This window comes from Alosa pseudoharengus, unplaced genomic scaffold (genome assembly GCF_046254945.1).
Source record: "Alosa pseudoharengus isolate Yale_2024_CS ecotype anadromous, Long Island Sound unplaced genomic scaffold, YU_APseudo_1.1 YU_APseudo_1.1_scf_21, whole genome shotgun sequence".
Lineage (NCBI taxonomy): Eukaryota > Metazoa > Chordata > Actinopteri > Clupeiformes > Clupeidae > Alosa > Alosa pseudoharengus.
This window is the reverse complement of record NW_027468674.1, coordinates 25,246,365-25,273,441: the sequence shown is the minus strand read 5'-3', so window position 1 is coordinate 25,273,441 and position 27,077 is coordinate 25,246,365. Positions and strand designations below refer to the sequence as shown.

At 47.4% G+C, this 27,077-nt stretch overlaps 1 protein-coding gene across 1 annotated transcript in view; it reads right to left on the bottom strand.

The window, feature by feature from the left end:
- Positions 1–4,635: 4,635 nt before the first annotated feature.
- nrg3b (neuregulin 3b) overlaps positions 4,636–27,077 on the bottom strand; it is a 162,940-nt gene continuing 140,498 nt past the window's right edge. Inside the window, exons 5-11 of the mRNA XM_076298786.1 lie at positions 17,765–17,794; positions 13,633–13,735; positions 12,371–12,518; positions 9,324–9,436; positions 8,457–8,639; positions 5,368–5,476; positions 4,636–5,223 (exon numbers count right to left, since the gene is read on the bottom strand). Of these exons, the coding sequence (XP_076154901.1) occupies positions 4,636–5,223; positions 5,368–5,476; positions 8,457–8,639; positions 9,324–9,436; positions 12,371–12,518; positions 13,633–13,735; positions 17,765–17,794 (1,274 nt within the window). The remainder of the gene's footprint in view (positions 5,224–5,367; positions 5,477–8,456; positions 8,640–9,323; positions 9,437–12,370; positions 12,519–13,632; positions 13,736–17,764; positions 17,795–27,077) is intronic.

The window sequence follows — 27,077 nt, the reverse complement described above, 5'->3', positions numbered from 1 at the left end:
ATAGTCCAGCGTTGGGATTGTCCAGGGGAAGGGAGTTTCCGAAGTTTTCCGAAGTTATAATGTAATAAGGATTGGCATGTTGAAGTGTTTTCAATTTTGTATTACCCATTTTTAATAAGTGTACTAATGCTGTAATTAACAAGAATGTCACAGTGTAAAATGTTGGCAAACTAGTTTGGCAATCACAGTGACAGTTACAGTTTAATTTCGTAACCCATCATTCAAAGACAGGGGGGGGGGATAATTGTGTCCATCCAACATCATTTACTGTCCACCGTAACGTATTGGTACAGATGGGTCTAAAAGGATATGTGAAGTAAAAATGTTTTATGAGGACATAATAAGACAAAAAAATCAAAAACAAATTCTTAATAGTTTATAATGTATTATTTTATTCATTAATTGAGTAAGTAACACATCCAATAGAGTACTAAAGCTTAAACGTCACGATGTCCGGGCAACCAGATTTTCTGTTCTAAACAACCGAACCTAGAAGGGTGTTTTCCATTGCTTCGCTGTGTTCTTTCTTTGAAAACGAGAATAAATCAATTTCAAGAGGTGAAAATCACTAGATCGAAACATGTCAAGGCTTTTATGCATTCTTCCGGGGTATTGAAAGGAAAAGTGTGCGCTAGCATTAAGTTTATAACGGTAACGGTAAATTGGCCTAATCTGTTCGGATTACATAACGTTACTATTGTGGGGTGGCTTCAGACACTTAAAAAAAAAAAATATGGAATTTATTTACAAACCTGAAAAAAAATCGGCAAGTAAACTTATGAGACTCTGACTGATGATTGCATTCAGGAAGCATTGCACTATGTCGACAGCGGTTACACAACGTTAGTTTCAGTTTTTTAAATAAAAACTAAAGACGATCTATTCTCAATAACTGCTTCAATCATCGGAAAAGCAACCTGGTTATCAATTTGCAAAAATGTTTTTCCTTTTCTAAAAGAACTTTGGTCTGGCATAGTATTTTCAACAGAAAATCGGTTAATTGGTTGCTACGGAAATGTGACGTCACACTTTAGTACTCTATTGACCGATCGCAAAAGCCACGCCCCTTATTGTTGCTATGCCCGTCAAACTCAGACCAGAGTTGACTAGAACTTCAATGGTAGCTGTAAGACTGTCAACCCAAGAAACTCTTTTGGAGAGCCACGGACCTGATTTCATTTAGAATCCGTCGAAAGACCCCAGTATGACATGGAGACACATGTAGTGTTTAAAAATTCATATCTAGCTTTGTTGGGTGGCAAACTTTGACGGGAGGCGTCTAATAAAACCGGACAAAAATCAAGGCTCCCACTGCGTGGAGCTACTGGACTGCCATTGGCTCATCTGCGTTCGATGGGCGGGGTTTGGATCGGTCAATTGTTACACTGTAACAAGGCAGTCGCAGTAAACACTTTTGGGTAGTTTGCCTGTTGCAGGTACACTTCATTTTAATATGACCTTTTATCAACACATTCTCAATATAGAGTTTGTTTCAACAGCATATTCCTAGGCTCTGTGGCTGGCTGCTGCCCTGCAGAAGCGCTTGTTCCATATCAACATGAAAGAACTGCATGGTGGGACTTCATCTGAGTTGTACAAATCACCTGATCTGTCACCGTCAGCATGCGTTCACACTGAGCTGGAGAGGAGAGAGAGAGAGAGAGAGAGAGAGAGAGAGAGAGAGAGAGAGAGAGAGAGAGAGAGAGAGAGAGACAGAGGGAGAGAGATACGGTGAGTTCCTCCAGACTCGATATGAAGGAGGGAAATCCTCGACGCCGGCGCTCATCACATCAGAGCATTATACGTCGTGCTGGACTGAATGGCCCCTCTAGAAGCTCGGCCGCTTGGGTCCACATTGGTATTCCTCCCGCTCATTTTCATGTGAGGATGTTTGAGATGGGAAACGTGTCTGAGAGCCTGCTGCGGAGGTCAATCAGTTAACACGACACATTAAAGATTCATGAGTTTCGGTTGTGGGGGCGAAGGACCGACAGAGAGTGAGAGAGAGAGAGTGTGAGAGAGGGAGAAAAAAGGGGAGTGAGAAGTGAGAGATTGATAGATGGATGGAGAACGCTGAAGAGGAAGAGAAATGACACCATGGAGGAGAACTGAGTGAGAGTGAGACAGACAGATAGAGGGAGATAGAGCGAGAAAGAGAGACAGGGAGAGGGAGAGACAGTCATCCATGCCATCCTAAATCATTCACATCTGGAAATACAGCTGACAGTTATGTCTCACTTCCTTCTCCTTGGCTTCCTGAGCCAGGATACAGTTCTACCCTCCAAAACACAGAGCACAAACACGGTGGGGGGTTGGGGGGGGGGTAGCATCTGTTTGTCATGCCTCGTCTGGTGTTGCTAACAGTCAGCCTCAGGAACCATCCTGTTGTCATTAATAATAGCATTGTGGTTAGTGTGACATATGCAATAAAAATGACAAAATATATAAATAAAAAAACAGAAAGACAGGGAAAAAAAAAACATCCAAACAAACAAAAATGGGAAAATCCACCTGCTGCTACTTTTATTCTAGCATACTCCGGATTGTGTTGTGAGCATACTGAGAAGTAGAGCCTGGATTGTGTTAATAACTGGAGCATTGCAGCCTGCTGTGTGGAGACAATATCCTGGAGCACGCTGACTAGGTGAGGGGTGCCATTTTTCTGGCTAAATGTGCTAACTACATTTTTCTGTGTAAAAGCACATGGGGCAACCTGTGTGAAGACAGAGCATGTGGAAAACACACTGAATGGAACCATTTTTTTTTTTTTTTGAACAATCAATGCTACTCTTTTGTGCATGCCCAGAAGGCGGGCTCTGATTAAAACATGAATGGCTTCTGGCTAAGTCAACGGAGGCCGTGCTTAGCTGACAACATGCAAGGGCTGCCATTTTCCTTGGAGCGCCAGTCGACCAAGCTCATCCAAGCCAATTTCTAATGAAAGCTCATTTGAATTAAGGGTGTGTCATCGCTCCTACATACTGTAGAGTGCAACAGTGCATTCCTCCTGTCAATAGTTCCTATTGAACAGGCCAGTGGAAAAAAGCCAGGGGGAGAAAAACCCACGGTTGCATTCTGTTCATAATATCTCATAATGTTGGCCGAATAAAACCTCCGGAGTTGTTAGCAGAAAAGGCCGACTCACTGCTCCTGTTGTTTTCAGAGGTAAACATGATCAGAGACGTCAGTAACACCCATGCTTTAATCTTCACACTGATTATTTCTAGAGGAAAAACACTCTCACCTGAAAGGAAAAACAGAGTTAGTTTAAAAAAAACTTGCCCCCCCCCCCCCCAAACACACACTCACACACTCAATTCCCCCTCCCCCAGTTTTCAAAATAGCTGATGCAAAATAACAAGCTGCTGAAGTATAATTAGGCGAAGCAGCACTTGCAGGAAATAAACAAGTGAATGATTAAATCCGTCGATGGTCTCATCGGATTGAAGGCCGGGGCTGCCAGCGTGGAGGCTCTGACTCGGTGGATCCCTGTTGCCATGGAGACAGCGGGACAGTGACTCCGATCATTTATCTCCCATTCTCCCGCGCTGCCTTTTGTAGATCTGCGTCTGTGATATATCCAGATACCTGCGCCTGTGAGTCTGTGCCTTGCATGAGGATGAGAGGAGCCCGGAACATTCCCAATGAGTTTCAAAGGGTTACGTGGGAAACGGTTCATCTGGTGCTACTGTGGTCTACAGAAGCCTTGATCAGGATTGAATTGCATGTTAATAAGCACACATTCTTTATTTAGCATTACACAACTGTATCAGAAAACACCCACGACACAATAGTTTTGAGACGGCCACACACACTAAAGCTATATAGTTATATATATATGGGTTTTAGTTAGTGTTGATATGGATTAATGCCCTTTAAAGTGTCCCTTGGGAAACTCAACATTATCGAATGGCAGAATGCTCAAGTTGTTTACTGGTAAACAAGGAGACAATAGTAAAACCAATATATAATAATGGCCTTTAAGGTGTCCCAGGGGAAGCGCCACTGTACTTCACATTCCAGAACTGATTGCCCTCCTCTAATGCATTATTTTGGTTTATTGGCACACTAAAGGTTCCATATGTTCTTTCTACCCGCTATAATAAACCACACCTGACAAAGCAGACAATAACAGCCTGAGTGAAATGAAAAGATTCTTTATTATCGTATTTTTATTTCTTTATTTTGTCACATTGTATGTCATATATACCATATATATGACATACATATATTTATGACATATATATTCATATTTTTTGTACAATAGAGAAACAACATAGAGATGACACACTATTTGGTTTCTAAGTAGAAGCTTTTTTTGTTAAATAGTGGCATATAAATCATCTTTTTTCCTCCGTTAAATCAATATCCCATCCACCATAGTCATAATTCTTACATATATTTTTTTTTGTATTCACATTGTGGTTTTTCAATATTTCAGTGTTTTTGAAATGTCAAATGTCATCGATCACGCTCTCCCCTACTGTCCCTTGTGCAGTCCCCGAGAGCATGTCAGTTTGTCTGTCTGTCTGTCTGTCTGGCTGCGATAGGTCAGTTTGTCAGAAGAAGCCAACGGTCCCCTTCTTCTCTCTCTGGCACAGGCGGGCGGGAGTCTGTCACCACGGGAACAGCCATTCAGCTTGTGTGGGCCGTGGTGGCCGTGGCTGACCCGTCCCTGTGCTTGGCGGACGCGGAGGGGTCTCTCTGTGTTGACGACACGGAGAAATCGCGGGGGCCACTGCCCTCTGCCTTCTTGCCCCCCATGTGGGGCGGGGGAGCCGGGAGCTGGGCGGGGCCGTGGGGTCTCCTGGCCCCAGCGGGCTGCGGTCTGGCCGGGTGCTGCTGCTTGCTGGGAGCCCCTGGCCCTTGCACCGCCGGGGTCACTGCCGCCGCTGCCGCCGAGACCACGGTGCTCACGTGGGCCGTGCCCGTGCCGGATCCCGAGGCTGTGGTGTAGGTGACAAGGCTTTTGTGTTTGGACGCGACCCCTGACCCTACTCCCGCGCCCCCAGAGGGCCCGACGACCAGCGCATGATGATGAAGAAGATGATGGTGGTGGTGGTGGTGGTGGTACTGGCTGTGGCTCACTGCCGCCTCCGCTGATCCCAGCGGGGTTTCGGGGACGGACCCGAGAACGGCGGCGGGGCAATCAGCTGACCCCGAGTCAGTCCCCAAACGGACGACTCGGCGCTCGCCGGGCCCTGGTGCACGGCCGCCGTGTCCCTGAACGAACGGGATTATAGGAACGGAAACAGAGTGGGAGCTGGATGCAGAGGTGGAGAGAGAGGGGGAAGAAGAGGAGGAGGAGGAGGAGGAGAAAGAGGGAGACGAAGATGCAGTCCCCTTGTCCAGACGGGTGCACGGGACCTTGGCCAAGCCTCTCCACCCCTCTCTGGCCTGGACGGGTAAATCCCCAGTTTGCATATTCAAAGACGGCTGCCGTGGCTCCTTATCCTCTTCCTTCAGGGATTTGCACCTAATGGACAAAGACAAAAAAAACGGAAACGAGAGCAGAGGGGAAGATTATTGGCATCGCATTCACACTATGACTTTTTATTTAATTATTGGCTTATTCAGGTGAGACAAAAAAAAGAGGGCAATGTTTGGAAAATCCTATCCATCCACAATGCTATCTCACCATCACCCCAGCAGTAGCAGAAAAAAAAGGTGTTTTCTTTCTTTTCATCAGGGTAAAGGGGAATTCATAATCTGTGTGTAATTATTTTTAATCTCCCTGCATAGACCTGAGCGTATTTGCCGGTATTACCGCTTAACTCTGAACTCTCTCTCGCTCTTTCGTGACAGGGGCCCCCCTTATCAGAGATTTAAGCTTTTTCTTCCATCAAAGCTCGCTCATTTTCCCCAAACCCAAAGTCCAAAAGTCTGGAAGGGACTGCCGCGCGCCGACTCCCTTTTCGATTGATGGATGGTTTTTGATCCGCGCCTGCAAAGGCTTCTTATCAAACTCGGCACACCTTGCCCAATGACAGTCGCCGAGGAAGGGGGGGGGGGAGGCTTGGTATCACACAAACTCCGAACTGGGACAGCGCCTGGGAATAATGCTGAGGGATCATGAAAAATGTTACCGAAGGGCCTAAGCAGGTTATCCCAAAGTTTGTGTGTGAGGTGGATGTGGGGATGGGGGTGAGGGTGGGGGTGGAGATGGGGGAGGCAGGGGGGAAGGTGGAGATGCTTTCCTGTGAGTTAGAGTCAGCTTAATCTCCGACGGCAAAGGGGCAAGATAAACTGCCTGTCTCTCTGGCCTTCACACTCACTTTCTACCAATACAGATGCAAACACACACACACACACTATATGCATACATGCAGACTGCAAGTGCCATATCAATGTAAAGGTACTACTCTCTTCAGTGATGTTTAGTGGCACATTTCACACAAACACATTAACACACACCAATACACACACACAGTATTCCTATTCTTAAAGACACATTCATACATCTTACAGTAGTTGCCTGTCACCTTACAGTACACACACACACACACCTCCATGTGACTGACAGGCTTTTTCTGCAGTGTCAGAGCCCTCTGAATGGCAGCTGCGGAGAAGTCGTCATTGTTCTGGCTTCCTGACTTCAAAGGGTGGCAAATAACGCAGCTTAAATAATTGAGTCCCATCTCCCCCCAATGCCTCTTGCTTTAAAGTGTATTCTAGCTGGAGGTTAATCCGGCAGATCTGAAACCATCTCTAAAAATAAACTGCACCGGTGGCAAACTCGGTCTCAATCCATATTTCATCATTGACAGGTAAATACATGTTTTCCTGCTAGCTTATAATGAAACTGACAAAATTCTACGGGGGATTTGCCTGTCAGTGTAAGCTGCATGGGGAATGGCTGTCGTCGTGCCCATCTCTCTCCCTCCCTCCCTCCCTCTCTCTCTCCATCTCACCCTCTCTCTCGCTCTTTCTCACGTTCTCTCTCCATCCCTCGCTTTCTCATTTCAGAGAGACCAGAGGGTGTCTCCATGGCAACAAGGGAGAGGTTCGAGGGTAGTGTTGGTGTTTTAAGGCAGCCGCTGAAATAGGTCAGTCCAGCCTTGGCTTGTTTTCACTCTGGCCTGGTCAGAGTTGGAATTGTGGGCTTCACAGAATCCCCCTGCGTTGGTTAATTAACAGTTCTCGTTTCCCATCTTAAAGGCGCCTTTCAACCTCTCCTTTGGACAGCAAGGGGAAACACACAAAGGAAGGAGGGCTTTCATGCCCGTGAGGCAAAGTGTTATGTATTCATTAATGAACCAAAGTCTGAGATTTCTTTCTATGAAAACCACTGGAGTATACTGTTTTGGGGTGCGCATCCATCTGTGTGTGTGTGTGTGTGTATGTACAGTATGTGTGTGTGTGTGTGTGTGTTTGTGTGTGTGTGTGTGCACGCGTGCATATGTGTGTGTGTGTGCACGCGTGCATACGTGTGTGTGTGTGTGTGCGTGTGTGTGTGTGTGTTTGCAAGTGCCTATGTTGGTATCAGCATGTGTGCACAGGGAGAGTGTCTCATCCTCCCCGGCCCTTAAAAGAGTTTTCTAAGCCCCAGTGCAGCACTGTTTAAGAATGTAAATTATGGAAATGGGTCAAATAGAGAGAGTTTGGCAGCGATTCTAGTTTACAAGTCACTGTGAAGCTAGATCAAGTTGGCATGGTAATGAGCACATCAGCACTGAGATCTCAGAGTGTGAGAACGTACTGAAGCGATGCCTCTCTACCCTAGTGTTCTCTCTCTCTCTTTCTCTCTCTCTCTCTATCACTTTTTTGGTGTTGAGCGAAATCGCACCATGTCCAATGTGTCGGACGGAAAACAGCTGGGACTTCACGCTGGCTGGCTCGCCACGTCCATTGTCTGATGATTTGGGCTTAATCGGTACCAGTAAATGGGAATTTCGCTTGGGCAGCTTCGAGATGCTGCCGCCGCTGGAAATCAAATTATGCCCGAGTGCAGTTCATACGCTCGTATCTTTAAGTTTTTTTGTTGTTGTTGTTATTGTTGCAGTTGCTGCTGTCATTTTTTTTTCTCGTTTTACCCCTCTTTGCTGTGTCCTCCTTTAATGACCTCCGAAGTGGATAGCTTTTTCTTTCCCAGTGAGAACATAACCCAGGAGAAAAGACGAGAAAATGGGCACATTTCTGAAAACAGTTGTTCTGCCCGATATTATCCTCTTTTTTCCAGAGCCACTAAGCAAAGACTCGGCGGTGAAGCAATTATAACTGCATTTCGCCGAAACTACAGGCCCATGTTGTTATGGACTATCTACATTTTCGTCCATAAAATGTCTGCAAGTACCACTCGATGACCTCAAGTACCTCTCTATTATTTGAAATATCTTTCTCCCAGCATCAGTTCCGTGGCTCAAGGAAAAGGAGCTTTATGAGCAATTGAACGTTCTTATGGCTCACGCCTTTCAATTTAGAGCCATCGATTGCAGCCGTAACAGAGTTACACTCACCTCTTCAAGGACTCAGTCTCTGGGGTCTCCACTTCCTGCAGGTGTCTGTAGGCGTGGCCGGAATCTCTCGCGCCACCAATCAGATTGTGCCTAGTCCTGCCGATGGGCGGGGTCCAGTGTGATGCCGAGCGGTTATTGAAGCTCCTTCGCTTCTGGGACGGGCTGACAGAAAGCGATTTGCTCCTGCGAGTCACGAGAGATTAAAGTAGAGAAGAAGAAAAGAAAACAGTGTCACAAAGACAAACTAGTCATACTGAAGAATGGTGATAGTAGTTTGAAAGTATAAACCAGAGCGTGACTTTCTGGCTAAGTGTGGCCGACAGTGCTAGGCAAACTGTTAGGGAAACATTTGGAGTTGATGGTGATGGACTAATCCCCAGTGGGTGATTTCTGCCTGTGCACTGGACCTAAAAGAGTCGTTGTATAATCAGAGATGTGCATATAAAAAATCCAGGGACAAGAGGGGAGATTATTCATGATTCATAATTTATGATTTATCGTGCGGAAGAATCCAAATCTCACATTCAGGTCATGTTTATATTGGCGAGCGGGCCTGAAACAGAGGCAGTAAATCACGGGAGTTTCCGGAACATTCTGTTTCCTTCCTTCCAGAATGTCTCTGTGGCCCCACACTATTTCTGGCACCGTTGCAAAAACGCATATTAACGTGCTTATTACTAATTACAATCACCATAATTCTCTGGAACATTCCATAAACGTGCAGCTTATATTTTGACATCAACATATGGTGCCATATTGCGGAATAATTCAATTTTGTACATGACTGAGTTTACTAGTTTGGGGTAAAAACAATAAACCGGAATGGCTGAACCCGTTCAGGTGCAATAGGACATCACAAAATTGTACCTCAAGCGTTTCCCTTTGGGTGAGACTCGGAGCTGATTAGCTGGACAAACTGCTGAGCAGCAAGGCTCCAGACTGCCACCGTGTGGAGGGGAGGACCCATACGCTTTGCAGCACTGCAGAGAAAGGAAAGAGGTTAAAGAAGCCCAGGACCAGAATATCAATACAGTAATAATATAGTTGGACGGGAAGAGATTTAATAGTTAAAATCTCCACATCTCTCTCTCTCTCTCTCTCTCTCTCTCTCTCTCTCTCTACATCTTTCTCACTCTCTCTCTCTCTATATATATATATCTTTCTCACTCTTTCTCTGTCTCTCTTTCTACATCTCTATTCCCAGTCCCTATAGACACACACACAATTCCCCCACACACACACTCCAATACGCACCCACTCTACCACCCACCCAGTTCCAATCGTTCACGCATTTACCCAGCATAGCTTGTGCGGCCTCGTAGATCAGGTCAGTGGATTAACTATGCGGCATAGAGTCCATAGTGCAGATAGGCACTCAATGATATAGGGCCCCAGAGCAGCGGCAGTTTCTTTAATTAGACTTTACATTTTGCCGCTCCTGCCGCCGCCGCTGTGCAGATTAAGAGAGGCGCTTTCTGATTACTCTCCCTGGCGGCCGCGCCAGCACTTCTGCGGGTGTCAGGAATTAATCCCAGACAAGATTACATTAATGGATTCCTAAAGAATTTCTTTCATTCCTCCTCCTCCTCTGTCTCTCTTTCTCTCTCTCCCTCTATCTCTCCTCCTTTCTTTTTCCTCTGTACCCCTCCCCACAACCCACCCCTTAAAATTAAATCCATTATCTCACTACAGTCCAGGAGTTTAAAAGCGCACTTTTTGACATGCGTGGCCCCCCATCACCCCCCCCCCCCCACCATCACCACACACGCCACCATCCCTTCCTCCCTCCACCCCTTCCCCACCCAGCCCCTCCCAGCCCGTTCTGAAGTCGTCTGAGTGCACGCTGGAGTCAGCAGATAATGCTGTTATTCCACCCGGTGGAACCTAGGGCTCCGTCCGCGGGAACATCATTAACACGATTGAGATGGACTTAAAACTAGTTTCGGGCGGAGGCTGAAGGGAGGCTGTGGTGGAGGGCTGGAGTGGGAGTTGTTGCATGTGTGTGTGTGTGTGTGCTTGTGTGTGTGTGTATGGCTATATGAGTGTGTGTGTGTGTGTGTGTGTGTGTGTGTATGGCTATATGAGTGTGTGTGTGTGTATGGCTATATGAGTGTGTGTGTGTGTGTGTGTATGGCTATATGAGTGTGTGTGTGTGTGTGTGTGTGTGTGTGTGTGTGTATGGCTATATGAGTGTGTGTGTGTGTGTGTGTGTGTGTGTGTGTGTGTGTGTGTGTGTGTTTGTGTGGCTATACGAGTGTGTGTGTGTGTGTGTGTGTGTGTGTGTGTGTGTGTGTGTGTGTGTATGGCTATATGAGTGTGTGTGTGTGTGTGTGTGTATGGCTATATGAGTGTGTGTGTGTGTGTGTGTGTGTGTGTGTGTGTGTGTGTGTGTGTGTGTGTGTGTGTGTGTGTGTGTGTGTGTGTATGGGTATATGAGTGTGTGTGTGTGTGTGTGTGTGTATGGCTATATGAGTGTGTGTGTGTGTGTGTGTATGGCTATATGAGTGTGTGTGTGTGTGTGTGTGTGTGTGTGTGTGTGTGTATGGCTATATGAGTGTGTGTGTGTGTGTGTGTGTGTGTGTATGGCTATATGTGTGTGTGTGTATGGCTATATGAGTGTGTGTGTGTGTGTATGGCTATATGAGTGTGTGTGTGTGTGTGTGTGTGTGAGGGGGGAAGATGGGGAGGGCCCGAAGGCGAGCTGATAAAGTGTGTGTCCCTCTTGCACACTCCTTCTCACGTCCTAGGGGTCGGGGAGGAAAATTGGATCATCTCTGGCCACCCTCTCTTACCCCTCGTGCGGGTGACAGCAAAGCTCTGAGGGGCCCCGCGCGACTCTGCTAGCACTAATAATTGCACGATGGAACGATTTTGCACGATTTTTTTTCTCCCCACTACAGTGCAGCATGAGAGAGAGAGAGAGAGAGAGAGAGGGAGGGATAGGAAGAAAAAAAGAGTGATGGAAATGGAGGGAGAGGAGGGAGATGCTGCTTTATTCAGATGAGATTTGAAAAACTGTAACAGCACTGCGTCAGGTTTTATGCTAACTTTTCTCCTACCCGGCGCTTCTCTTTTCAGCCCCTTTTAACTTCTTTTTTTTCCAACTTCGCTCCCAGTCTAAAAGTCTACCCCAGTGAAACATACCAGAGACTGAGAGAGAAAGAGAGAAAGAGGGAGAGAGAGAGAGAGAGGGAGAGAGAGAGGTGCATTAGCACTGAGATGTCATTCCGATGCACTTGCGGCTTTCGCGGGTGGGGGTTCGGACACTTAACAAAATGGGTGCTTTTCGCCAAAAACAAAGAGGGCATAGCACTCCCCGCAGTTAGCAGACGCAGTCTGTGTGTCTGTCTCTCTGCACACTCACGCGGGTACGCGTTCCTTCAGTCTTAGCGGCTACGCTTACATGGCTTGATGGATGTACCAATTACAATGGCGCTAAACCCTTCATCTCTCCATTCAGCGCGAATACGGGTGCGGTTCCACGCCAGTGCTATTCAAATTCATGCAGCGCGCTCACTCGCTCACCGTTACACGTGAGGACGTGTGCGCCTCAGCTGGAGTACTCAAGAGCGCAGCCGTTAGCACATGTCGCAGCCGCACTCTGAGGACGTTGTTAACCAATTGTGTCTATTATTTTCACTCGAATCTTTCACCCACAAAATGTATAGGATTTCACGTCTGGCTGGGTTTCACCATTTCTTTTTTCTTGCCCACACACGCAGAAGAGAGGAGAAAGACATAACATAATCTACATGAGTGTGTATGTGTGAATGTGTGTGTGTGAGTGTGTGTGTGTGTGTCGGGCTCACTTTAGCGCTAGATGAATGCTACATGATTTTAGCCTGTGTAGCCCTTTCATTTATTCATATTAGCGTCTCAGGTCGTTTGTAACTGTACGGCGGTGGGAGACTCACGTGCTGCTGGAGGCCGGGCTCGAGGCCGCTCTGGAGGCCGCTCTGAGGCCTGGGGCTGGATTTGGACATGAGGCCGGAGGCGTTGACAGAGCAGTCCCGCAGGTGGCGGCTCTCGGCGAGGTGGGTGCGGTGCTTCTCCCGCAGTCTCCTGTAGGTGAGAGCACAGATTGAGATGTTTTTCTTTTTTGAGGTGTGTGTGTGTGTGTGTGTGCGTGCATGTGGAGAGGGGGGGGGGGGGGGGGTCTGTGGATGTGACTAAGTAGCTTTAGCTTTAGTGGCCTAAATTAATTATTCACATTGTGGCACAGAGAGAGAGAGAGAGGAGAGAGAGAGGAGAAAATATGTGTGAGAAAGAGAGGGTTAGAGAGAATGCAACTGAGTAGGTGTTTGTGTGTGCACAGATGATGTGTACTGATCTCTCTCTCTCTCTCTCTTTCTCTCCGTATATCTGAGTAATTGTGTACTTGTTTGCATGAAGGAGTGTGTGTGTATGAGAGAGAGAGGCAGAGAAAGTGACTGTGTAAGTGACAGAGAGTGTGTGAGTGGGGGAGAGATAGAGAGTGAGAAAGATTACTGGTGTGACTGTGTTTGTGTGATTGCGAGAGAGAGACACTTCCACAACCAAAAAAATATATATTTTTAAAATATGTCCTTCAAGTCCTTGGTTTTGTTTGTCCCACACTGATAACAAGATTTCCATTCTCATTCTTTCAGCTCTTTCTGGGAGCCAAGGAACACCAGGGGAAAAACAAGTTGATCGAAAAAAGAATTGAAGGCATTTGTTTACCCAGACTAGTGCTATTTTACCTCAGAATAACTATTTCCCCACAATCCCTTCGTATAAGATCTAATATCAACAATCATTGTTCAATTACCCTTAAGACAGCTTGTTATACGTTAATAAATGAGACTCCTGAAAAACAGGACATTGTGACACACAGTATGCAGGTCAACAACAAGCCTTTAGAATATTTATATCAAGCATGAATAAGTAATTACATGGCAATCTGAACTCTCTGGTGCAGTAATGATGTAAGCATTTGATCTTTTTACTATGACTGTAAACTGCTTAGGTCCATCCCTGCTTCCGTTTTTTAGCAGTGAACCACACACACACACACACACACACACACACACACACACACACACACACACACACACACACACACACACATGCAAACACTCACACAAACACTCACACACCTTCTACATGTCGTCTATAAACACACAGACACATTCATGGACACAAGGTCACGACTCACTTGTTCCGGCAGTAGAGTGCCATGCAAGCCACTCCCAGGAAACTGATCCCCATGGCGATGCTGAAGATTGACAGGACCTGTCTCTGGTAGGTCTCATTGCTCTCTGATAAGCCACGGGAGAAGAGAGAGAGAGAGAGAGAGAGAGAGAGAGAGAGAGAGAGAGAGAGAGAGAGAGAGAGAGAGAGAAAGAAAGAAAGAAAGAAAGAAAGAAAGAAAGAAAGAAAGAAAGAAAGAAACACACACACACACACATACACACATCATGAGAGAGAGACAACGGTCTGAGGCGCGCGCGAGGGTTCCAAAAATACACACTGGGTTTCCTCGGCATAACATGCTCTTGCCAAACAGGATTCTCCATACTTCTTGGTTTATCTTCCATGCAAGCGGCGCAGGAGGAAGGGAGGGAAGGAAAAGAAAGGGGAAAAAAATGTGACAACAGAAATATTGTGGAAGTCATCAACTCCACACGGTGCTTTAGCACTGGGGCTCTGGGCTCCGGGTCTGTTGCTGCTGCTGCCGCAGCCTCTGGTCTGTGGTCCAGGCTGAGATATGAGTTTGTCAATGATGGTAAGTAGTGAGCCATGGCGGGCCAAGTTAATGAGATCTCTAATTCAAAACCCACACGCGGGGACAGATACAGGCAGTTGACGCACACACACGCGCGCGCACACACATACACACACACACACACACACTCAGACACACAGGCACAGACACACACACACAGACAAAGACACACACACACAGACAAAGACACACACAGACACACACACACAGGCAGAAACACACACGCACACGTGCATGAAGAGAAATGCACACATCATTTTGGATGCGATAAAAATGATGTGCAGAGACACACGTGCAAACACCCACAAATTCTCAGTATGGTTCATATCGAGTGATAGGTACAAAAGCACACACACATGCACACACACATACACTTTCTGCAAACACTCTTATATTACTGCCTTCGCACTTTCGCACGACACATTCTCAGAGAACGCAAGCCCTCTCCATTTCACAGATGGGTATTATAAGAGAGCTGCAGGGGGTTTTCCATACATAGCTCATCTCACATACTCACATAGCAAGATTGTTAACGATGGTCTGGGGCCACTCAAACATATGTTTTTATGTCTGAAAATGCTGTGTGTGTGTTTGTAGTGTGTGTGTTTGTAGCGTGTGTGAGTGTGTGTGTGTGTAGTGTGTGTGTGTGTGTTTGTGTGCACACATGTGCCTTTGGCTCTCACAGATACATGTTAATGGTGGAGTGCTAATGATGCATCCAGCAGCAGCCAGCACTACACTCTGCAGGCCTCGTGCTCAACAGCCTACTCCTCTCCTAAAATCTCTCTCTCTCTCTCTCGTTTTTTTTTACTTCTTTCTCTCTGTCCTCATGTCATCACTCTCTTTTCCGATGACATGTTCCCACTTCTTTCTGCCTCTTCCTCATCTCCCTCTCTCTCCAAACTGGATGCTCTCTTGTCCTCCCCATCTCACTCTCTCTCTCTCTGTCTTTTTTTGACATTCCTGGAATTTCTCTTCCTCCCTCATTCTGTCTTCATGCCCTCACTCTCTTCTCCACTGACATGCCCCTCCATTTCCATTTCTCTCTCTCTTTTGCATTCTCTCTCTCTCTCTCTCTTCCTCTACTCTCAGTCATCAGATTCACACCAGCCCCTCTGGTCCAGCTCAGGCACTTACGGGCCCAGCAGCCCACTCAACCTTTCAGTGCACCATGGAGAGAGAGAGAGCCATGGAGAGAGAGAGGGAGAGAGAGGTGGAGGGGGATGGAGAGAGAGAGGAAGCGATGATGGGGAGAGAGACGGATTGATGGAGAGAGAGAGAGCGATGGAGAGAGAGAGAGATGGAGAGAGAGAAAGATGGAGAGAGAGAGAGAGATGGAGAGAGAGTGTCCACACGATCCAACCACAGATGGCCTGGGTGTTGGAGATGCCCATGGAGGAACACTCAGGGTGGGCTGGAATATGATTGGCCCCTTCCTCCAGCAGCTGAACACAAACTGGTTCTGCATGTGCAGAGATGTGCCCGAGTTCACCCTCCTGTGAGCTTGCCAGGGACAAACGCAAGCAGGGAAATACACACACAGACACACACACACACACACACACACACAAGTATGCACGTACGCATACTGTACACACAGATGTATGTAAGCTGTCTGTCTCTGTCTGTCTGTCTGTCTGTCTTAACTGTCTTTCCTTTCTTAGACACACACACACACACACTGGTACTGGCTGGGACTGGAATCTTTTATTTTCCAGATTAAAATCACTGACTTGAAAAGAAATACATTCCTGTTTGGTTTTGTCATTTTCCTCTCTCATATTAATCTCTCTCACTCTGCCCCTCTCTCTCTCTCTCTCTCTCTCTCTCTCTCTCTCTCTCTCTCTCTCTCTCTCTCTCTCTCTGTCCCTCATGTCTTGTCTTTTTGAAGTGGAGGAAACCGAAACAACTGTGCAAAGGCAAAGCTAATAGAAATCTTCACAGGACTGTCTTTTCCGGAAGCCTCCACTTGTCAGTCGCCAGAAACAGAAAGAGAGAGAGAGAGAGAGAGAGAGTGGCAGGGTCCAGGAGTCAGGCCACCTTACCCAGGGAGGGAAAGAGGGGAAAAACACACACACACAGAAGGGAGAGGATAAAAAATCGGGGAGAGAGAAAAGCAGACGAAGAGAGAGAGAGATGGAGAGAAAACAGATGAAGAAAGAGAGAGAGAGATGGAGAGAAAGGGTAAAGGGGTTGTAAAGAAAATCATTTCCCATGTCACAGTTTATTTGGGTTAGCGGTGGAGCACAGCACAGCGGTTTCTGTTGACACTGATTTTTTTTGCTCTCTCTCTCTTTTTCTTTCATTCTCTCTCTTTTCTTTTTCTCTCTCTCTCTCTCTCTCTTTAAGACTGTGGGCAGTGGGGCATGTTTGGGGTGGAAAGGAGTAAGAGGAAGTGAGGAGGGCCCGGGAGAGGAGGCCTCCGTGGGCTGTGTGATATTCTGTGTCCCCAGAGCCTTAGCCTACACGCTAACACACACACACACACACACACACAATCTGCAGCCTCAGCACGCAGTGTACCCAGGGGCACAGCAGTAATTAATGCTCAGGTCTCTCCCTCTCTCTTTCCCCCCTCTCTCTATCCCACTCCCAAACACTTCAGAGCCCTCCCACTTCAGTGAGTCACACACACACACACACACACACACATACACACTACATGAGAGCACAGTACATACATACACACTCACATTCACACACATACAAATGCATGCTCTTTCTCTCTCTCTTACACACACACACACACACACACACACACACACACACACACTTACAGACACACACACAAACAGATACACACTTACAGACACACACACACACACTCACTCACTCACACACACACATAATGTACCCATTGTGTATACACATACAAATGTAAATTCTAAATACGTGAGCTGGCATGAGCCATACAGTATATGCAGGAGGGAGTATACACACTGTCTTAACATGCAATGCACACATATACCTGCCGGCAAGATGTACCTATGCATAGTCAAAACAGGATAGCTGACAACACACGTAGAACAGGGACCAAATGCAAGGCACAGATGGGGGAAATGCATAAATGTATACTAAAACGTAAAACAAAGACTTAAACACAAAGACAGAGAGGAAGCGTAAAATCCCAAACAAACACAAACACGTTTATGGAACAGGAATGCATGTCTAAACCACACACACACACACACACCATACCCACATCTACACCCACAGACACAGACACGCACACTGTTTCTGGCAGAGTTAAGTCTCTATCCCCTGGTCACCGAGGCACTCATATAACCTGCATATCACCCATGCAGATGTGCTTAGTTCCTTACTCCACCAACAGAATACACAATCTCATTCACATACCTCTGTGTTTCCATGGAGACTAGCGAACATTCATTTTCCAAAGGTGGAAAACAGACAGAGAATGTGGGAGTGTGTGAGAGTGTGTTTGTGTGTGTATTTGTTTGTATGCGTGTGTGTGTGTGTGTGTGTGTGTTTCTGCATGTGTGTGTGTGTGTGTTTGTGTGAGATTATGTATATTTGGAGGCAATTCAAGATGTTTGCTTACCCATGAACTCTATGCCCAACTCATCTGCTGCTCGAGCGCCATGCAAGGAGGCAGAGAAAGAAACAGGAAAAAAAGAAGAGACAGAAGAGAAATGATTCATTCCATCAAGCCAACACATCTGTTTCTGCATTCCTCTCTTCCTTTTTGGCCTGAAACAAACAAACAAACGTTACACACACAACACAATGCCCTTGAACTCCCAAGACAACATCGACACTTCATTTCACCCTTTTCTCTAAATACACATGGTTGACACGGAACACGTAATGGCAGGCACCAGACATCTTGTTTACTGCAAACAAAACCAAACACTAGATCAAAAGCTATAGGGTCAAGTGTAACCATAGCCAGCTGGTGCATTATTATATGTGCATTAAATGAACTTCTCTCCCGATGCCATAAGAGACATGCTAGTAAAAGATGCTAGCACCCAAGGGCTTTAGCTCCCTTACTAGCGTGCTAGCGTGCTCGCCTCCCAATCTGATGGTGCAGCAAGTTGCGGGTTTGAGTCTGGGCAAGTAGCCTACAGGTCTACACAGCACATACACAAGCAGACATGCACTAATCACCATGGATGTCATCCACCAATACACACACACACACACACACAACACACACAACACACACACACACACAACACACACACACACACACACACACACACACACACACACACACACACACAGAAGTCTTGTCAGCCACTAGTTGACTAGTGGGTGGGAGGCTGGTGCTGTCTCGGTGTGTGCTCAGCAGGGGGGCTGTGGGATGGCTGGGTGGGGCTGTGAGCGTGACTGCCAGCGACAGGCTCCCGACTCCTCCGTCTCCCCCCGCATCTCATCTCGTCCCGTCTCGTCTCAACTCGTGTTCGTGTCAGTGCACCTCCCTCACATCCACAGAGAGACGCCTCTAATGGTCTCCGCCGGCCGCCTGGGCGGATTGCACTCGTTCTCTTGGCATGCATGGCCGATCTCTCTCTATCCCCTCTCCTTCTCTCTCTCTCTCTCTCTCTCTCTCAGTCGTCCCTGCTCTGTCTCCAGATGCCTGTCTCGCTCCTCGAAAAAACTAGTGCAGGCCATTTTTCTTTTTCTGGTGAAAAAAAATGGCGAAGAGGGACAGAGTGGGAACAAGAGAAGTATAAGGAGGAGGGAGATAGACTCAGAGAGAGAGAGAGAGAGAGAGGGAGGGATGGAGGGATGGATGGAGCTGGGGACGCTGATAAAGAGGGGAGCACTCGTGTTCTTTTCATCCGAACAGTCCCCTTCCATTTTCCGAGCGCCACGCCAGTGTAATATAATCTCATTTAAATTAAAATGAAACCCTCACACTTAATTGCCTTTCTGACAGTGGTGGTCCATGGGTTTTTAAATAGACTGCACATTTTTCTTCTCTTTTTTTGTCACACTCCCTCTCTTCCCCCTCTCTTTCTTTTGGAGCAAGCCCAAGAGAGTTTTTTTTTTTTGTTCAGGGTGGACAAGCTCAAGAGCACTAAGAGGGAAGGAGATGGAGAGGAGGAGAGGAGCAAGTAAACAAGAGAGAGAAAGAGAGAGAGAGAGAGAAAGAAAGAGAGAGAGAAGAGAGAAAAACAAATAGAGAGAGAGAGAGAGAGGTGAGGAAGAGAGACCGAGAAAGAGAATGACTAGAGGTAGAGAATGACAGACTGAGATGGAACGAGATGAGAATGAGATATGAGAGAGAGGGGGGGGTAGAAAGAAAGAGAGGAGGACACTGAGGCAGGGACTCAGAAACAGTGTAAAAGGGAGAGAAAGAGAGAGAGAGGGAGCAAGAAAGAGAGAGAGTGAGGGAGAGGACGAGATGAGAAAGAAGGGAGGGGAATCAAACAAGCTGACAGCACCGCCATCTGTTGGGTGATGAATGGTGACGATGGCAAGCCTGAATTCTCCATGCCACAGCGGCATGCATATATTTATGCGGGAGTTAAAACATGATTAGTGAGCTGACTACTGAACAGCGGCTAGCCACACTGGACCCTGGGGCTTGTGTGTGTGTGTGTGTGTGTGTGTGTGTGTGTGTGTGAGAGAGAGAGAGGGAGAGATAGAGAGAAAAGAAGAGAAGCTAAGCAGTGGCATAACCATTCCAGATAGTTAGGGCTCTGCACACAACTTTAAGATGGAGGACATAGTTTGTTCCCAGTAAACTTTACTGGCAAAACCCCATTCGATTCAGTGTACATTAGTACTGTTCCTGTAAGAATGTCCAGAGGCCCTTGACAATAACAGCAAGAGAGGCAGGGAGGTTGCGAAGTGAGATAGTAGGAGGGTTGAACATTCTCGTTAAAAGCAAATGACACGGACAAATAAATAAATAAAAACGGAATCAAACGGAGGAAGGCAAGGCGAAAACGTCCGCCCCAGCGGGGCCATTTTGGAGGTGGCGAATGGCTCTTGTCAGGCTGCTGCTCCCGCTGAATCATGGGCAGATTATGAACTTTCGGGCCCCTGGGCCCAGATGTATTAAGGGCCCCCCACTTATTGTCGTATATGTGGGAGGGGGGGTTTGGGGGTCCTCCCCCAGACATTTTTTAATTTGTTTGATGTGATTTCCTGTATTCAGGTGCATTTTGGGGATGGCCAATACTAAATTCAATCAGATTCATAGCCTACATCCTGATTTGTTTATATTGAGGCAATGATTCCATGTAAATGCTTGGGCTTCAGGGCCCCCTGACCCCTTGGGCCCCTGGGCCTGGGCCCGGTTGGCACGTGCAGTAATCCATCCCTGCGCTGAATCGCTTTCGCGCAGTGTCATCAACTTCACCCACCGCCACGGCCGCGGAATCGCCGCGAATAAGGATAAATAAATAAAGCCAGAAAACGGCAGTGACTGTAGCCGTGGCAACCAAGCGAGCGAGAGGTGATCTACAGCCACAAATCTGTGACAATAAGCTTCCTCTCATAATATTCAGCCCCTGTGGGGCGTCACCCGGGTGTCGTTCTCCCTCCTGTTTTCGTTTTTTTCTTTCTCTCTCTTCTGCTCTAGCCGTTACTTGGGCTTCTTCAGACATAGCCCTGGTGGAAGACAAAAGGTACGGGGCGACGAAGCGCGAGCCATTGATGCCCAGCGGATCAGGAGGGGGGCGCGAGCGAACGGGGCGAGTGGAGTGAGCGGCTCAAGCTGCTGCTTGTTGCGATTGCCCGCCATAACAGCCACATTCATCCACTTATAATCGGCGGGGCTGTCACGCGTGGCACCGGCTGATGCCATTAAGCGCGGTGGAGACACACCCGCGGTGCTGGCACCCGCCGCGACGGGCTGATGTACAGCCTCCATAAAGCACGCACGGATGAACACACACACACACACACACACACACACACACACACACACACATACACATACACATGTGTGCGTGCATGCATCTGCTGTCGCTATGGCATCTCAGCAGACTCTTGGGAGATGATATCCGACGTCATCCGTCATGTTCCCCAGAAGTGGAGACAGTGATAGTGGTGGTGATTGTGGTGGAGCTCAGGACTAAAAGAGTAAAGAGGTGTTTGTTCGACTGCCCAGCGTGTGCGGTAAAATGTCGGTCACACTGTGGCCAAAAGCACGAAAGTTAATCTGCGGTGTGGGGAACAATAGCCACAGTGAATCAAACGGCACTTAATCCAGACTTGACTTGGCACGCCAGATGAAAGCTCAACAGAGTGTGCCTTATACAGTCTAATACCTCCCCATATAAATACCGAAATGATAGCCTGTCTGTCTCTCTACTATTTCTCTCTCTGCTTTCCATTCTATGCAGTTCTTACTGACTCTCTCTCTTTCTCTCTCTCTCTCTCTCTCTCTCTCTCTCTCTCTGTCTCTCTCCCTCGTGTCCTTTCCCTCTTTTGCTTCTTTGCACAAATCCTTCTCGCAGCTTTTTCCCTCTTATTTCTGTTCCCTCTCTGATTTCCCTACTGTCTGACTGTCTCAGGCTACCACGTCTCTCTCTCTCTCTCTCTCTCTCTCTCTCTCTCGTTCGCCTGCACTGACTCAACGCCTCCACAGCTGGGGGGCGGTGGAGAGACTGCGCCGCGCTGTGCCGCGCCACGCTGTGCCGGCGCACAGGCAGGAGGTCTGGTTAATCGCCGGCTAGTTTTCCAAAGAGTTTGGAAGGTCAGACAACGATCCCATCCACCCACCCACCCCATCCTTCCACTCTTTTCCCCTTTACCAGGCTCCCTCTGCTCTGCCAAACGAGGGATGGATGGCCCACCTCAGAAATCAACAAAACAACAACAACAACGCCACACCCAACAATACTCACTAAAACAGGTAACACCACATCCTCGTCTTTTGACTCATCTTTTGACTCATCTTTTGACTCATCCTTTGACTCGTGCCGCACTCCTCCCAGCAATCCCTTGTTGCTCCAACACAACCCATTTTGCCTCTTTCATCGTTTTTCTCTCTCCATCTCTCTCTTTGTCTCGATCTCTCTTTCTCTCTCTCTCTCTCTCCCCCCAGTTGTCTCTCCCTGCGGTGCAGTCAAGTGCGTGTGGCAGGCATGGCGCGCACCACTGGGGCGTTTAGGGGCGGTTTTTCGCAGGGCCCGCTGGCTTAGTGGCGGGTCGATGCAAAGAGACAAAGGGAGATGAGCGATGGATGATTTGCGATCGCGTGCACACTCTGTGTGTGTGTGTGTGCCTGTGCCTGTGTGTGCGGATCTGTGTGTGCGTGTGTGTGTGTGTGTGTGTATGTTTGTGTGTGTGTGTGTGTGTTTGTGTGTGTGTGTGTGTGTGTGTGTGTGTGTGTGTGTGTGTGTGCACCCCGAGATAGATGCTTCCCAAGGCAGGAAGCTGAGGCTCACAAGACAAAAAAGCTTGCGTGGCAGATAAAGCCAGTGGCTCACCAGGGGGTTTGTGCATTTGTGTGTGTGTCTCTCTCTCTCTCTCTCTCTCTCTCTCTGTATGTGTGTGTGTGTGTGTGTGTGTGTGTGTGTGTGTCTCTGTGTGTGTGTGTGTATGTCTATGATTTGTTGCTCATTTGCAGGAGGCGGAGAGAATAAAGTTACAGTGGGTGGCAGGCACAGCAAAGGACCCCTGCCACACCGGGTTGAGAGGGAGGGAGAGAGAGAATGAACAAATAAGGCCTTAATGGGCCTAAATTAAGATCCATTAGAAGCCTGATTGTGTCCGAGCCTGCGAAGCTGCCTCAGTACAGTGCTGTGTGAGCATCCCCTTTGTGTTGTTGGTGCTATGGAAACAATGGTATGTGGCAGGCAAATAATCACAGTTCAGAACTGTCTTCTTCTCTTTCTTTCACAAGTCATTAAAATAGTCATTACTTTGGTGCAAAGTTACGGACAAGAATGCAAACGTGGGATCAGAGGAACATCTTGTGTGTATATACGGCGTGTGTGTGTGTGTGTGTGTGTGTGTGTGTGTGTGTGTGTGTGTGTGTGTGTGTGTGTGTGTGTGAGACAGATAGATAGATAGAGTCTATGAGTGTGTGTGTGTGTGTGTGTGTGTATGTGTGTGTATGTGTTGGGGTAGGAGGGAGTAGGGAAGTATTAAACCTATTTTCACTCTATTTTTTTTGCCGACGCAATTTCTTTGGATTAGCCTCATTGCAGCGGCGTGTGCGTGCGCGGGCGTCGGAAGCTAATAACCGAGCAGGTGCGTAGGCGGAGCCATAACGGAGATGACACGTCCACCCAAAGGAGCAACCGGGAGTAGGGGAAATGATAGAAAGACAAAAGGAAAAGAAAGGACAGAAAAGAGAGAGAGGGAGAGAGAGAGAGAGAAAGGGGAGAGAGGGGGAATGGAAGGCAGTGTGATGGATGGCAGCGGGGGTCGAAACAATGGCTTTCCCTCGTCGGGAACAATCCGATATTGCCAGATGGGGAGGAGGAGGAGGAGGACCGACGGTCGACAAGGGCCTCAGTGATGGAGCTCGAGGAGGACTTCCATTAGGCAGCCCAGGGAGGAGTGCAGGGCTCATGGGGCCACGAGGGTGGTGGTGATGGTGATGGTGGTGGTGGAGCAGGAAGTGGGGGAATGGGAGCTTGGTGGGGATGACAGTGGTGGAGGCTACTCATCTCCTCTTTATCACTCCAAGAAAAAGGCTTTGAGAGAGGAGAAATGATGGATAACAAACGACCCCAACTCACACACACACACACACACACACACACACACACAGACAACACACACACACACACACACACACACACACACACACACACACACACACACACACAGACAACACACACACACACACACACACACACACACACACACACACAGACACACACACACACAGACAACACAGATTGCTCTCCACCAAGAGTCCCCATCAAGCATGGAGGTCTCTTCACAGCCAAAACACTCTCTCCTCATGTCGATATTTTATCCCATTTCTTTTCATTTCATTTCCCTCATCTCCTCTCTGGCTCTCCTCCTGTCTGTATTTATTTCCTCTGAGGGCTTTCTCCCACAGTGCTTCCGACGGGGCGGATCGGTGGCCTGGAGAACCTTTCAAATGGATACTCTCGATCTCAGTTTGTGGGTGCGTGTGTCTTCTCTGTCTCTCATTCATTTTTCTTTTCTTTTCTCCCTCTCTTTCCCTTTCTTCATTTATTCCCTTCCCTCATGGAGAGGGATATTTTGTTTGCAGAGATGTGTTGCTCTCAATCTTGAGTGTGTGTGTGTGTGTGTGTGTGTGTGTGTGTGTGTGTGTGTGTGTGTGGGGTGGAGGGGAGCGGCTGTTCAACGGGCAACAATAGAGCCGAGAGTGAAGCCGTAATCCTTCCTCTTTTCACAGGCACTTGAAAGAGGCAAAATCCACTGACTTGACTGGGTGAGCCGGGGCCACCACGGGCCCTTTTCCGGAACTTTCTACAGTACTAACTCTCCCTCTGGAGGCGAGTCGCCGGAGTGTGTGACACGCAAGCATCCGCCCTAATCAGTCGACCATGAATGAGCGGTCCTCCGCAAATCAGCCCCAACCTCAATCCAAAACCAAGCGGCGCGGGAAAAAAACGAGTCTTTGATTAAAGGCTGGCTCTGTAGTGGGAGCTGAACTGGAGTGCATCACTTCAATATCTGACAAAAGGACCCTAAACAAACTGATCAACATTTTGGACAATGAATGTCATCCACTCTACAGCACTATCAAAAAGCAAAAGAGCCTGATCAGCTGGAGACTTCGCTCACTGCCATGCACAACTGAAAGGCTGAGGAAGTCATTTGTTCCTATAGTCAGGAGGACAGCCCATAGAGCCCCATTGTGGACCCGGAAATGTTGAGTACACCAAAGTTTTATGATGGAAATATATTGTATGGGTTCCCAGCATGCAGAAACTGCCGGATGCTAATTTGCATATGTTGGGCAATTTGTGTAATTGAGCTAATTAGCATAAATTAGCACAATAGCCTATATTGATCATATTGATCAAGAGCTGCTTGGCCAAAATGAACAATGTTAGTATGTTTTTAGGGGTTACTGGAGATGCTGAGTCCATATCTGACATTTTCTAGATTCAAAATCACTATTTAAACTTTTTCATCGCAGCCGGACCACGCTGCGCAATCAGGCTACAGCTACCGACGTTGGCATCCCTCATTTGCTGCCTTGTCGCAGAGCTGTCCTCCGCTGTCCCGACCACTCCACTCCGCCACAGTCGCGCCAAAGGCCTAGACCTTCTCTCTGGCTCGTGCCATCGGACTTCACACAACAAACTTTTTCCCCCCTTATTTTTCTAAAGAGCACCGGCGAACAGGCCGACTCGAACAGGCTCCGCCAACCGTCCATCCTCAAGGCACCACCTCCTTGCCGCTCCACCTCTGCTCTGCTCCGTAGCCAGGGCCACCGCCAACTCCAGCCTAAAGCTGTCCGGCGGGGGCAGGGGCTCAAAGTCTTCTCTCGGTGAAGTCAGCGCCCAGGCCGGCGTCACTACCTTATTTTCCAAGGCCGCTTCCTCAGGCCGCTCTCCCAGTCGCGTGAAGTCTTTCTCCGCCGTGGCCACTGCATCAAAACCCTCTTCAGGCAAGCACTTCTCCCGTAGCTAGGCCCAGGCGACGGCTGGTCTCCTCCTGCGGCTTCTACTGAAGGCCTCTGTAAGCTTTTTAGTACCCCTTACAAGGGTTCTCTTCGGATCCTTTTGCTTGGGCCTCCACCTAGCGGTGAGCATGGACGGATTATGGATTATACTTTTGGGCCCCTGGGTCCAGATGTCCCTTGAAAATGTCAGATATGGACTCAGCATCTCTAGTAACCCCTAAACACATACTAACATTGTCCATTTTGGCCAAGCAGCTCTTATAATATGATCAATATAGGTGATTATGCTAATTTATGCTAATTAGCTAAATTACACAAATTGCCCAACATATGCAAATTAGCATCCGGCAGTTTCTACATGCTGGGAACCCATACTATATATTTCCATCATAAAACTTTGTTGTACTCAACATTTCCGGGTTCACCTTTCTGTCCACTGGACTACTAGGGCCATTGAACTGTTCAATGCCTCACTAAAGGGAAGAGGAGAGATAGACTTCTCTGCTTAGTCTGTCTGCCTCTCTACCCTCTCCATGTTTGAGTACTGACTGCCCACTATTGCTTTACTACTGTTTTACTACTGTTTTACTAATGTACACAGCCTAATGTTTTCACTACTGTTTTACTGCTACACTGTTTTTCATGCTATATTAGCACACATGATCAATGGCTGCGGTCAGGCTTCTGCTACAATACTGAATGAATGAATGGCTATAACCCTATTACCTCAACCTGTTCTTGCACTGAAATAGTTTTTTATTTTACCTTGTCTACATTATACTTTACTCTCCTATTTGTCCATATTATTTATGCTGGTCTCTAGACCTTACTCTTGCACTGTTGCACTGTTGGACTAATGTTGGACTACTTTTTGCACCTTCACCATGACACTCACTCTCTTGAGCACCTTGCCATGCACACATAACTAAAAGACTATGGTTGGACTACTTTTTGCACCTTCACCATGACACTCACTCCCTTTAGCACCTTACCAGTCCCGGCCCTGTCATTACAAGCGTCTTATGCTTGATCACCCTCAAGCACATTGGACTTTCTTAATTTAATTTATATAGTGTATTTAGTATTTAGTTTTGTTAGTTTTCTTATCTTTCTTATCTTCTACTGTCTTTATTGTACATGGAGTTTAGTTATATGTTTATACTTATACTTATGTTTACCATTTCTGCTGTAAGTGCATGTTGTGTGTGATGTCTGTATGCTACTGAGACCCTTGAATTTCCCCATGGGGATAAATAAAGTATCTATCTATCTATATCTATCTATCTATCTAAAGACATCGATTCGAAGG